Source organism: Hippichthys cyanospilos, chromosome 9 (assembly GCF_059441005.1).
Source record: "Hippichthys cyanospilos isolate Australia breed blue-spotted pipefish chromosome 9, RoL_Hcya_1.0, whole genome shotgun sequence".
Classification (NCBI taxonomy): Eukaryota; Metazoa; Chordata; class Actinopteri; order Syngnathiformes; family Syngnathidae; genus Hippichthys; species Hippichthys cyanospilos.
The window spans coordinates 14,340,535-14,355,445 of NC_142377.1; the positions used below are offsets into that span (position 1 = coordinate 14,340,535).

Sequence of the window (14,911 nt, forward strand, 5' to 3'; positions counted from 1 at the left end):
GTCTCTTCTGTAGTATTTGGGGGTGGCTACGTGCGCACGGGGAAGCATACACGCTCACCCACAGAAATGTTCTGTTTTAATTGAACGCCGTTTGATTCGGACATTAAATGGGACATTTGAATTGTCTGCTATTACACAGCGACGTCACTTTATTTTTTTTACACTGTTGATCAGGAGTAATTTGTTGCAGCAGATTCTCCTGTTTAAACACCTGAACCATTGCCGAGTTTCACATTAACAGTTACTGCTGCACTTTCTCTTGATTGCACACCTCCTTTAACCAGATGCTTAAGTCTGTCCAGTTTGGCTGATTTAAAATGTTTAAATCATGTTTAAATGTTTATATCCTCGGGAGGACTCTACAGCTCCGCAGATGTTATTATTTAAAGTCAGCTATTTTTCTCTTAACTAGGGATGTTGCTAGTCAGTATTTTTGGTATTCAGATATATTAAAGAAAATTTGAATCGGTTATGGAGTACATATTCAGATAAAAATAAAACTTTCTGTTTGCTTAGTGAAGAATAATGATCAAAAAAGAAAATTAAATAACACATTTCAATTTCATTATAAATGACCATGTTTCTTTTTTGTTTGTTTTTTTTTTACTTACATTTAAACTGTGCTGAGCAGCACACTTTCCTCCTCCTCTTAGAAATTACTCACCATAAATGTTGGTCTATGAGTCATTTACATCTTTCACACTAGCCTATATGGTGTACTCGAAAGCTGCTAGCTTGCGACTAATTTATGCTAGGCACAGTTATAACGGATCCCGAGCCAGCAGTAAACACCGGCAACAGCTGCTGTATATGACTGTGTGGATCCATGCAAGTATCGATAAAATCAATACTAAATCCAATATCACTATTCGATTTATACCAAAGAGTTAGTATTGATCCTTTATATTTATTTATTTTAGCTTTTCACAGTCCCCTTACGCATGTAAATTGGACAAATCTGTTTAATGCTGTTTTGGAGCTACAGTTTATTGATTTAAAAAAAAAATACATATTTTTAATTCTAGTGTCAGTTTTACCTGGGTGTATTTCTGCTTTGATTTTCATCTCCATGTCTGCCTCCACTTATTCCTTTGTTTTGTTTTTGCATAACTCTAATAATTGTTCATAAATATTATGCATGGTAAAGGATCTAAGAAATCTAAAAGTGTGTGGTATTGGTATCAACAATACTAACTTCTGTGTTTACTTGATATCAAGTATCGCACAGTTCTAGTGGGGGACTAAAAGTGATTTTAAAACAATGCCGTGTTGTTTGTATTTTGAGTCAGGACCTTCAGTTGCAATAGAAGGACGAGTCAAGCTGTTACACCGTGACAAGCTGAAAGGAGCTTCTTCAAAATGAAATAAAAGCGTTGCATTCGTATCTAAATATTATTTGGTAAATTAAGATTTATTTTGAAGGTTTTCTCAGTATTTACAGTGTGTTTTAGTCATCCAGAGCATTAACATTTAATGCCAATCCAGTCTAGTGTTTTTCTAACAGAGGTACTCAAATTACTCAAGGACTCGCTTCACACCAAGTCTTAACATGAAACATTAGCATGTGATCAAGAAGGATAAAAGCCGTCCTTGCTTCCAGTGTCAAATAGTGGCCATTTGTTGTTGCCGAGTCAGCACATAGTGTGTATTCCATCAGCTGTCATTGTTGTCAGGTTATTTTCAATCCCCTCATTTGTCATGATCAACTCTTCTTTCTTTTCCGTCTCAAATGACACGCATTTATGTTGTTATCTTACACACGGGCGCACGAGATCCCAATACACCCGTCATCCAGTTGGAGCATGTTTAATGCTGACCCAGTGGGATACAAGTCCCTTCAGAACTCCCCCCCCCGCCCCCACTAAGGGCACGGCGGGGTCGTGTTCCGCAATCGCACACATTAGGTGCACACAATACAAGTTGAATCATCTGGCCTGGCAACTCCTGCAACATCAAACTGTCAAGCCAATCAGGCGCCATCAGCCGACGTGCGTCTGTGTGCACGCTCAGACCTTTCTCTTACCACCTCAACCTCTCAAAGCGCTGCACATTTGGTCTCCATAGAAACGGGGGGATGGGGGTGAATGTTGACTTCCTGACACCTTCTGTCTCATGGGATGCCAACTGTCAGCAAGGCTGCGTGTGCAGTTCATTTACGATAGAGGTAATGTGATGAGGTAATAAGGAAAAACATTTTATGCTTTAAAAATGCTCGAAACGTTGGCTGTCTCGCAGGTTTTGGTGTGTGCATGTTTGTGTGTGTATCTGGCACAAGCAGCTTCAACCTTGGTGGTTGGTTGTGATCTGCTGCCAAAGCTGAGCGGCTCAGTGTGTTAGTGGGTCTGGCTGAAGATCAGTGTGAAGGAATTCCCTGTTCAATGCGGTTGGAAGGATGAAAGCCCTGCTTAACCAAAGGGAAGAATGACAAGCTTCTGTTGCGTTTGTTTCATTTGCCTCACTAGGTGAGGAAGGCAGGGAAATTAACTTGGACTTAAATGGCGGTAATCTGGTGTGTGGTTTTCTTTACAAGGGTCAAGATGGCTGACAAGAAGAACGGCAGTGCGTGAATTTTCAAAGTACTGAACCCAGCATGAGTCATTTGTGTATTTGTTACCACTCTTCCGGCCTTTTTTCAGTAATGTAGCCCCTGTGAAATATGTTTTCAGCCAAGTACATTATGAAATTTGGCCACTTGCTGCCGATTGATGACATCACAGTTGTACAGGGTTCTAGTTACCACCAATCGTGGCTCATCTTGACAGTTGTAAGCAAAGCTCTGATTGGTTTTTACTGTAGCTGAACCCTGATTGATGTCATCTTTAGTAGACAGCTATTGGCAACATGTGTTTTAAAAGATATTGCTAACAAAATGTATACATTAAGTATAAACAAAGTATTATCTTTTGACGAGTGAAAATAAGCCAAATAAGAAGAGAATAACAAGAGAATTAGTTCTCGGAGTATTGTAATTGGTGAATTTAGCGAATGAACTGGATTTTAGTTCGGGTCACAAAGTTTTAAATTCGCCTCGGCTTTCTTTATTGAATGTCAACATTTCAATATACTGTCATTTAAATGTAATTTTAAAACAATTGAAATATCGCATAAAAGCAGACAGCATATAAATTGAAGTCAATGAAGCATCAAAAGGGAGAAGTTTGAGTGTCTGCATCACTATATACCACACCCACAGTTGCCATGGTTATTGGGCCTTGGCAGCAGCCAGCAATGTGTGTGTGTGGGTGTCCTAGTGAGTGGTGTTCCTGGATGACATCATACAGTAGCTTGCTGAGAGGTTCGACTGCAGGCATCTACAATATTTATAGAGCCCCCTTAGTACAGATGAGTTCACTCCGTCACTGTGTGACTGGCCTGGCTTGGCAGCCACATTGAGCAAAGTGGCAAAGTGACACACACAAGTTACTCACGCAAGCCACGCCACACCCAAATTTGACAGCCTATGCAGGGTTTCAGGTGCATCAGATCGCTAAAGTTTGATGCAGGTGAAAGATTACTGTTACTGTGAAAATGAAAGACAAAACACAAACACACAGTGTGTTTTTAAAGCATTTATATACCTAGGGAAAATGAGCTGCCACTGCACATGAGTCATAAGAAGGACTGGTTCTTAGTGAGGGATTAAACCATGCGGGAGAATAAGGGACAGCTACAGTAACTACACACGCAGACAAACGCAATCATACAAACACACATAAACACATTTATGCAAACACATGCGCTCTAAAATGACCTCGTTCCCCCTAAACGTGCATACGACTCACACAGGCTTTAAATCCTCATTTCTCAAAATAAACAAAATCATCTCGAGGGAGAGAGAGTGTGTGTATGGGTGTGCATGTGTGGCATCCATCACCAGATCACAAGGACCCAGATGATTTATTTATGAAATGTGATTTTTCTTCTGCTGTTCCCTTGCCCTATAACTCATGTGTGTGCACGCGCACACACACACACACACACACACACACACAGCTCTAAAGAAATGATTTGCCTCTAATCTGGTTCATAGTATGATGGTGGTTCGTTTCTGTGTGGTTGTGCTCCAACTCTAATGCATTCCCTGTAGAAAAACTGTAACCTCCACTATAGCAGACACTATGCCCCAAATATGGATGTGTTGTCCACACCTCAAAATGTCACCACCACTTGGGTGGCATATTGATTTTTCTTTTGACTGATACCAGCATGTAGAAACGCCTCTACCCAAAAAAAATTGATGTAGAGGTGGCATCCGTAAAGCTGAAGCTTATGGCGGACTGACATTTGGGAACGAAAAGCCTCGAAACATTTTTGATGTTGACGCGAAAAGAATTAGTGATTGTGTGTAAAATGAAAGACAGATCTGATGTCAAAAAGAAAAGAGCAATCTTTGCTGTAGGGGAGAAAGTAAGTTTGTGAAGAGTTGGACAAAAAGCTTTTAGAGTGGATTATTACATGAAGCACAAAAATAATCGTCATGTCTCTAAAAATATATTGATTTTTTTTTTTTTTACATGGTTACATTATAATACATGCAAAACAAAATAAAAAAAATAGTTGGTTTCATTAATAAGCCAAATCAGGTCTGAAAGAGGACCAGCTCAGCTTGAGTTAGGCCATTTTTGACCCAATTTGTTGTTGTTGTTTGTTTTTACTTTGAAAAAATATATAATTAATGTAAGGATAATAATGTAATTAATTTGTCATTTCACCCTTAATAAATCAATGAAATAGTCAACAGATCTGTGTTACTAAAATAATCATTGGTTTCAATCTCAAATTGTAGAAATGCTCTCTGACACACAGTTAATCGCTTAAATTACATTTGGCTCCAGTCCATACAGAGTCAAATTTAAAAGTAAAATTTACCCTTGGCAGAGTGTAAAATATTCAGAGTAAATCCAAGCGTAAATTTTACTCTGGTTAGACTGGTACCAAAGTGGTTACATTTAGAATCAAAAAGTACTCCAAAAAAGTATTGTTGACACCTGATACGTTTACACTTGACTACTCGTTGAGCACGACGAAAGAAACAATAGAATATTACAGTATGCATTCCAGTCATCTAAATATGCAGTTTAATAATGTGCATGACTGCGAAATGTGGGCTTGTGTGTGTTCACAGCATGAGTAGTGTGATGCAGTATAGCAAGTTGCCCAAGTCCCAGTTTAATATGCATCCTGCTTTTGGCTTTAATATTTGAGTCAGACGTCCCACTGAGTGTGTTTGTGTGTGTGCACACGTTTCCTGAGCAATACAAAGAAGAGCAGAGTATTTTAGGAACCTGTGTGTGATAGGAAGGTATTGCGGCACACACACACATACACACGTCTGTCGCACGCTCGCTGACACTCCCTGAAGGCTATGATGTGCACATTTATGAGCTTCCGCCAGCACGCTATATATTTTTAGAGGAGGCAAGGCAAAATGAAGTAAGATCATGGAAAACGAGATGGATGGGTGCAGGCAGATCAATTAAACGGCTTAATTTTCCCACACTCAAAAAGAAAAACGTCCTCCCATGGCTGGAATATTTTCACGCTACAACGAGGCACTCTAAAACGGCCACGCCAGCTCAAAGCCAAGATCCATATGCTAGCTGTCAAGTTGGAGATTTTTCAAATAAATTTCCCCAGCTCCCAGTGCATCAGACGTTTTCGGCATGACATGTTTTCGCCAATGCCAATCGCCTTTGAAAAAATAGATATTTGTCAACCACACTGCCATTAAAAGATTAGATACAGGTCGCATGCACACATGCACCTTACAAATCCTGCACAATGCAGGAAGCCTGCTAAATACATAATATTTTCCACTATCATCCTCATATGTATACAGTTTCTTGCACTCCATCGACACTAATATGCTCATAATGAAAGACTATTCGTTTATTGGTGGTTCATTATTACTGCCCTTATTGCTCTATTACTGTTTTTTAAATTCCTTTTTTTTTAATGCCTATTTTTTGCTCGATTGTGGAATGTGGTCTGCTTGGGGAAGTACTACTTGTTTAGTACTACTATACATACCAAAACTCATGAATCTTGAATGGGAGCAAAAAAATTGGAATTGGGTCACAAGGCTCCAGCATCAACCTAGCCTAAATTTCTAAACGTTTGGGCAATTTTATATGCAGTCAATTACCAAAAATAATTAATTTGGTTATGAAGTATTTATCGATTAATCTTAGCACCTCTAATCTATAAAGTTTTTATCATATTATGTGTTGGTGGAGCATGTCACCACAGTTAAACCAATGAAGCCTTCCTGTGCACAAAAACACGCACCGACACACACACACACAGTTGTGTTGAGTTACATCCTGCTATTGCAATTCTGCAGAGTGAAGGTCAAGGGCAGCATGCTTGACCTCCACACACACACAAACACACACCTCTTCCTGTCGTTGCAGCGTGTGTAAGCGAAGATCTCGCGAATGATGCAGGAACGGCACTCGGAGACTTTTCCTTATTTACACTTTGATTCAATACAATGCCCATTAATATTTATCCAGACGTCTGCTGTTTTCCTCGGCTGACATGATCCACTTTCACTTCGCTCACTGGGTCTCGCACGGGTGTCTTTTTGTGGACCCTCGGTGTGGCGCTACTCCATATTCAAGTCATCAGCCAGACTTGTTTGTATGCAACTGCGCGTCTATCAGGAACCGGTTGTTTGTAAATTAACAGAGCCTAAATTATGTTGTTTTATTTAGATGCACAACAATGAAAAATGGTTATAAATAGAAACGTTTCTGGGACAGGCTCTTTTGTGAATATCTTGGCACACTCATTGCTCGTGAGTGCATCTGTTGCGAATGGCGGCGCCGTCCCAGCGCCGCGCCGGGATCGAAGAGCGCGCAATGGGAGCGACAGGGAAAGGAAACAAATCTGACATCGCAGCTTTCAACAGGCAGGATGCCGCTGGAAACAAATTCAAGGAGTGTGAAGGAATGTTACCTTGAGGTTTTCTTTTCGATGTGTGTGCAGTGATAATAATGTACATATTTTATCAGCTTTCATTATGCATATTAGGTACATTGTGTTAACATGGAGATATTATAATTCAGGTCACACATGAACACACAAGAGGACAAGTGCCAAGGGTTTCAATTTTCCATATAGGTCCACCTTGCTGTATGAGCGCAAAGTCTTTATGGACTTCACAGGGGTTTTGTATTCCAAATAATTTGTTTACATTTAATTAAAATGTAGGATTTTTGTCAAATGGAGGTAGTTTTTTTTTTTTTTTTCAAACATGTTCACACTGTGTGCTCATGTTACTACTATTTGGCACATTTCTAAATTTGTATTTCAATAGTGATGCCTTAGTATTCCAGTTTAATTTTTTCCATGCTCATATCTCTAAACCAGGGTTGTCAAATTCATTGCTTTCGCGGGCCACATTGTTTTTATGGTTTCTGTCAGAGGGCCAGTATGACTGACGTCAAATACATTTTAAGTGTGATCGTTACACATTTATTTTGTTTTGAAATGAGAGGCAGGGGAAAACTGTTCAGAACTCACAAATACACCTAAGGACTATTTGGATGTCCAACCACGCATGTTTTTTGGGTGTGTTTGGGGAAACCAATGTACCCGGAAAAAACTACACGGGCAGGGGGAGAATATGCAAACTCTACACAGGAAGGCTGGAGCCGAAATTGAGCTCACGACCTCCGCATGTGAGGCAGACGTGCCAACTAGTCTTCCATGGTGCCGTCCTAATGTGAGATTTTTCATAAAAATGATTGTCAATACATCTCACTTCTAAGTTTAGCTCGACTAAGCAGAGCTTCCCCAATTTAAATGAATGCAAATGGCAAAAAAAAATTGAAAAAAGTGCTTGATTAATTCAAAAACATGACATATCTAAACAGAATTTTAGAATAGAAAAGTTTTTTCTTTTTGCTTCAATTCTATTGACATTATGCTGCTCCTGTACTGGCCACCAGGGGCAGTATATTACAGACATGGCCTGCTGAGACCTAGCCTCTTAATTTGTGTCTACTGTAGTGGGATATTTCTTTTTGGTATGTAGCGTTTGACTAACGGGGACTACCTTACTAAGTCCTAGTGTGCTCTGTAGGAGACACAGTGGCTTTTTTCATGATGTCTCCTGTGTTTTGGTGGAATGCAATTAAGCTAGGCGGGCTCTCAGAAGGATATAGAATAGTTTCATCAAGCCTAGTAATATTAGTTGTTCTTCGCACAGGATAAAACAAAATTTATGCTTGTGAGTTGAGTAACATTATCTTTCTATTTGTGTTTCTTGATTGTTTATGTTCAAATAAGCACTGCTTAAAGCTGCAACACCAATGCTATTTGTTAGGTTGTGTATTGCATTATGTGGTGTGTTTGCATTGTTAAACTGTTTTTTTAATTCAAAGCTATGTGGTTGTTTTAACCTCTCGATGTGAAAATGTCTTTTTTTTTGTCAGGGTCTGCAAATAACGATTATTGTTGTTATTGATTAATCAATTAATTTACTGAAAAAATATGTTTCATTTCCATCCTGTTAGTGAAAAATGGCACATTATTTCAAAGCGATAGCGTCGTGTAAAATAGACTAATTTATATCAGTTCACGCATTGATCTGTAACATGTTAGAAAATATTCAAAAATGTTTAAATTCGATTCAGCGCAATGATAATTTGTCAGCTTACATTGAGGATATCTGGGATATGGAAATGTAGGAAAGGATTGGATAATACTTATTGATGACAAGCTGTGAGGATTTGAAGAATTTTAAAATGTAAAGGTATTTACAAGATTTGTCGGGTATCAAAAATCATTATCGACTGGCAATAGATTAGTTGTTTATCAAATGATTAATGCATTCATTTCTTGTTTTATCGATATTTCAGCAGTAAACGTCAACCGGGAGTGACAATAAAGTAAATTGACAATTTAGTAAATTATATTTGATAATAGTGATAATAACATTTAATTTTGTGATAAACAGGCTCATTTGCATAACAGTCTTGTCGTGAAAATTATGACGTCATTATTTTTGCGTGGCAACAAATCATATACCGTGTCGGTAGCAATGATGGGGGAAGGGTTTTGCAGGCTTGCCCTTTGCCTGGTATGTTCTGACATAAAATTTGTGCTTTCCATCAAGTGACGGTTGAGATGAGATGGATTGATAAAACGGTCGCCGGAGTGGAGCACGTGTGAAAGAACTATTTGTTTAGTGGACAAATACATGCAATAAGGAGGAAAATGTGTGAAAGAAGAGAAGCACACCAATAGCCTACTTCCGTGAAAACATCTTGTCAACTTTCAGTATAGTTTCTCATAAGAAGGTGAGTATGACTGCATGTATTTTTGGATGACCTTTACTGGGTAGGATTTTTCCAACATAACAGATTTACTGTAAATTCCTGCTGTGGTGTGGTTTGTGAGCACCGTGCGGCCAGTAGGAGACGCTGTCTCCCCATAAACCCGGACAGAATGGTGAGGCTGGTCCATGATTGGTTGCTGAATGGAACAACGCTGATGCTCCAGGGTGCACTGTGATGCTGTCACTTAAATGGTGGAAGTCACCACAATCACCGAAGGACGTTATGATGCGCGGCGACTCGTCCGCCTCACTAATTCAACCTCTCCTGCACAAGCGCACGCTTTCGCTGTGCCGAACCCTTGTTTCCGTGACAACCAGGTGCAAGCAAGCTGACTTGTTGTCATTAACTATTTTTGCTTCTTTTCCACTGCGCGCAGCGTATGACAAGTTATGTAGTGACGAACATTTAATTAGAATTCTGCAGATTAAACGCGGAGTAGTGTGATGCCAGTAAATGGCTTTGGAAAGAGTATGACACGAATCCAGAGAGCGCTTTGGGGGTCGAAAATGGGGGGGGGGGACTCGACTTGTACTCTGTGAAATACGGTAATTGAAATATCATTTTCTAAGTCTATCCAATTGAAATTCATGAATAATGTGCATGTTAACATTAGCCAAAATGCTGAATAGGGATAGACATTACCTATTAATAACAGTTAATCAAAAAGACATGCCAACATTTCATATTAATATTCAATATCGGCTGCAGTTTTTTTTTCTTCCCTCATTGCTTTCTGTATTTGAATGCACTATGAATTAGATACAGTGGATGGATTAAATGAAACCTACACACCCCTTGAAATGTCTTTTTTTATATAAAATAAATATCATTATAAATAAATGCCATGTTTTCACCATTAAAATGAATTGTTACCTGCACAACTCAACTGATGAAAAAAATGCTATGTGTATATTTCATACCTTGTACAACTTTCTTGACTGAGACCTTCAAACAATGACATCTCTGATTGAAGTTCTTTGAGGCCAATGTCTTGTGCTAGATGACAAAGATGTCAAGAAAAGCCTACTTGAGTAGGTTTGAGTTGATCAGAGGCTCTTTATTTTCTAGCAAGTTTGTCCTGATTGCCATCACACAAGTGTACACTACCACGTGCACTATTGCTATACGTACGGCACTTGACACAATGCACTTTTAGAAGACAACTCACCCACACTGAATATTTCATTCATTTTGAATTGTTTTCAAATTTGTATCTGGTACAAAAACAAATGACTAACTAAAGTAAAATAAGAAACATATCTTGTAGTGCATTCAGAAGATATACATTCCTGGGGCACATTTGTCTGTTAACCACCATTTACAATTTAATTGCAACCCAAGATCTATTTAAAAACCACTACCCCAAAATAAATCCTCACAAACAGATTGAGTTTTACTACATGATACGTTCCATGATAGTCATTGGGCTAAAGCTGAACAGTGCATTAAATGAAACGTATCATATAACAAAAATGTCAACCTTCTGGTCAGTCCAGATGGCATGTCGCAGGATTAGCGAAGCTGCTCGTTTAATTCTCCGCATCATTGAGAACTGTATTTTGTTGCACTTGAAGTCGCCCCAATTTCCCAGTGTCCTCTACTAACTAGGCTCAAAGTGACACGCGTTGTTTGCAGACATTGGCTGATTATTCTCAAGACTAGAAAAACTCCGGAAGCGCTTTCAGACTGCAGTCATGCACTTTGAAACCCCACTGAGAGCTGAGGAACGTTTATAAATAGAAAGAATCAGTAGGCACTGCAGTGTCATAGTGGATGAAAATAGAGCTCTTCAATTTGGGTTGAGTGAGCACTGATTGGGCTCTTTATTAAGAAGAACTAGTGATTTCTTCACATTTAGAGTGAACCTTTTATTGTTGTTGAAGGTCAAAATATTTTTTCCCCACAGCAAATGACGCATATGAATTTTTTCAGGCTCAATCATAAAACCCTAATTAATTGTGCAAGCAATCATTTTAATCAACATTACACCAGGGAGAGAATAATGAATACATCTTAACTTACTGGAAAAAATGAATGAAACAAAGCTAAACTCGATTGTAGGGACTCAACATTGTCGTTCACCCCATCTGCTGTCTCGATAGTTGCAAAAAGCACTCCTCGCGCATGTTAAGGATCTGGAATATCCAACCCATCTTTCACATGGATCTCATTATATCCTTTGCTTTTCATCAAAGTGAGATATGAAATTACTTGGTGACTGAATGAAATCTTTCGCCTGCAGCAGCAAGTACCAGGCCAGAACTCCCAAAATGTTTGTTGCATGTACAGTACTGTGTTTGAGACGTCATTGTTTTGTATTGCTCACAAGCGCAATCTTCTTTTTTTTTAGCCAATCTGGTGCCCGAGATGAGATTTTACATGGCACCACGACATTATTAGCCCACATCAAAACCTCTTGATACCTTTTTCTCTTGCACTTGTTATACTCGCCCAACTTCCTTTTTTGTAAAAATTTGTAGAAATTCAGGTACCCAAAATAAAAAAAGGGTTATTACATAAAAAAAAAAAAACGCAAGTCAATTCCTGCGTTGATAAATTGATGCTCGATGATACATCAATCAATTATAAACCTAGTAAGGCTTTTTAAACTTATTTTTTAACACAACAACCGTATGGTAACAATGATTCTACATAATTTGAACCCTTAATAATTTGTAATGCTTTTTTAGGGGAGTTTTAAGATCCACTTAGTGCTTGTTTTCTGAGTATTGGCCCATATCTCCACACAAATGTCTGATATGGCAGTGATGATTCAAAATATAATGTTTGATGATTTTAAATAAATGATTATTTAGGGGATCCATTTGTGTGTGAAATTTTGTTTCATTTATTCCTAGTTGAATTGCCCGACTTGAAACAATTTGGAGTTCATCAAACATTTTTTTCCCAGTGTTTGCATACGTGCATGAACAGGTGTCTGGTCCTCCTCTGCCCCCTTTCTGTCCTTTCCCCCATCAGATGATCACTACAAGCCTCCCGCTCGCCGCCTCCTCCTCCCTCCGTCCTCGCAATGTTGTCTTTCCCTCTGATCAAAAACCCAAACGTACCTCAATCCCCTTGACTCTGCCTGCCCTTGTTTCCTCTCTCTCCTCTCTCTTGCTCTGACTGGGTCTCCCTCTCCCAGGCCAGCTCAAAGAGTGCACTTGCGGTGTCGGAGGGCAGAGGGAATCGTGAAAGGGGAACAGCTTGCGAATCCACTTTTCAGCATCCTCCCCCTGCTCTTTCTATTTTCATGGGGGTTCTGTTTGAGGAATCTGCTATGTTTAGCCTCCGCCATGAACCCAACGGTGAAGATCCACCTTCAGAATGGGACCCACTTTAATACCTACATGTATCAGGTAGGGGATGGCTTGCAGTGAGGATACAATCAGTGAAAGATGGTCTTCAGTGGAAATGAGTTTCACCTTTTCACTGTATTGATTTCACTGCCGATGACTCCTTTTTAGAATTGTTCCGTGGCCTCCTCACAATCCTTTTCCCCCTTTCCCACTTTTCACCGCTTGCTTTAGGCAGCTTGCCATCATGATATTTCAAAGACATGCAGGAATAAGTTGTTCTAGTACGTTGTCGCCTTCGCTTCTACCAAATGACAAACCGAATACGTCGCGCGATGAGCGGGATTCTCTCCTGGGCTGTGGCATGCGCTCGGTTGGTTGTCTGTTTGTCGCACACAAACTGATGCACAAACAAAAACTCTTTGTGTTTCTCCTCTCGGCCGAGGCGAGGAAGGCTTCTCCTCTTATCCTCTCTTTGCCTGTCCTTCTTTACGCTGCAAGTTTTGTTTAATGACGGAACGCTGGGACACATGAATGGATGCTATTCTGGTCTCGGGCCTTCAATGGCCGCAGAAGAGAGACTTGGATAAGTAACTTCTGTGCATGTTGTCCTTGCGGAAAAGCAATGTTGGTACAAGGGTAAAAAAGCTTTAGAGGGGATTTTTTTTCAATTGTATTCAGGCATCAAATTGACACCACGTTACATTGCAGTTTTTTTTCATATACAGTCAGAAGTCATTGAGTTTAACACATTCAGTGGCACGGACCAGATATCTCATCTTTTAAAATACTTTAGTTGTGGGCCAATGATGAGAATTCTCGTCAAATACGCTTTTTTTTTTAAATGATTAACAATGATCGTATTTTTCGGACTATAGGCCAGCAACATCTGATCTGCAATAGACTGAACATACCTGCATGTTTCGAACAAACATTTTTATAAAAAATGGTTGTTTTAGTGAACATATAACACATTACACATACATAAATTAATATATACAATGTTACATACATATACAATCATACATATGTATGTGTATATATATATATATATATATATATATATATATATATATATATATATATATATATATATATATATATATATATATATATATATTATGCATTACAGACTTTAATAAAAGATCTTATTCATTTTATATTCTTAATACTATATTTTTAAAGCTTCTTTTGAGCACAGTCTTTGATTCACATCTTCTCGGTTTTGTTTAATAGTTGCGCCAGTCCCCTCAAGTCATAAAAAGTATCTCTATTTTCAAACAGCTCTTGGATCTGACACGGCAAATTATACATTTTACTAATTATGACATTTTGTCCATTAGAATGCCACTAAATCATAACATTTTAAACTATCTAAAATGATCATTCGTTTGTTGGTTCTATATATTTAGCATGAGTAATATTTATGTAGTAAACTTTGGAGCTAGATTTTTCAATTCATATTGGAGGAAGCCGGCGCGCCAAGAGAAAACTTCCTTAAGTCAACATTTTTATGTGACCGATTGAAACTCTGCATCCAATTGCTCCCCCCTGCACAGAATGTGTCTCGGTGGCCTAGTGCATTTTTGCATGTGTGAACATCTGCAGTCGTTTGATAAAACTTGCTGTTGGTACCCAGCTCAAACACTTTAACGATGCTCTGTTGCTATGGCGATGGAAGTGTGCAAGGCGGCGCCAAAGCAGCAGATAACTCACTACCTATTCACACCCAGGAAAAGTGTTAGAGGGCAATTTATTTGCTGTTTCAGAACTGCTGCGGAAGAGAAGATTCAAACTTACTTTTCTTATAGAGGTGAGATGTGTTACTCATCTTTTGGCTTTTTTTTTTTCTTATCCTCATCCTAGTTCAGAGGCATTCCTTATCAGACTGCCTGTTAGATCATGGATTTTGTCTGTCTTTTTTTTCCTCTGGGTGGCCCTCTGTAAAAAAATGCCACTGATATGCAATGATGGCATGAAGTTGGAGGAACAATATTCGACCTTCTGACATAAGGTAATAAGAGAGCTATAAAAGTGGTGCTATGGCGCCTGTGTTAAAATAAATATTGTAACCTCAAAATAAAAGAGAAAAATTCCAATTAGGACTACAGTTTGACACCACATTGTTTGATTCTTCTCAGACTATTTACATTTAACACACACTATGTTTTAACAAATACGACAAAAAAACATTTTTTGGATTGCGTACTTTCCCATACTTTCCCTTGTACTTTCCGGGGATACTTTATTAAGTATTTTTCAGCAGTA

At 38.8% G+C, this 14,911-nt stretch overlaps 1 protein-coding gene across 3 annotated transcripts in view; it reads left to right on the plus strand.

Moving 5' to 3' along the window:
* The window catches only part of ppfia4 (PTPRF interacting protein alpha 4), a 57,203-nt gene that overhangs the window by 16,579 nt on the left and 25,713 nt on the right, over nucleotides 1-14,911 (plus strand). The window contains exon 1 of one of the 3 annotated variants that reach the window (XM_088423652.1): nucleotides 12,519-12,706. The exons of the other annotated variants lie outside the window; for them this stretch is intronic. Within the exon in view, the coding sequence (XP_088279778.1) occupies nucleotides 12,644-12,706 (63 nt within the window). The 5' untranslated portion in view covers nucleotides 12,519-12,643. Of the gene's footprint in view, nucleotides 1-12,518; nucleotides 12,707-14,911 lie in introns of those variants that run through there. 3 annotated transcript variants of the gene reach the window in all.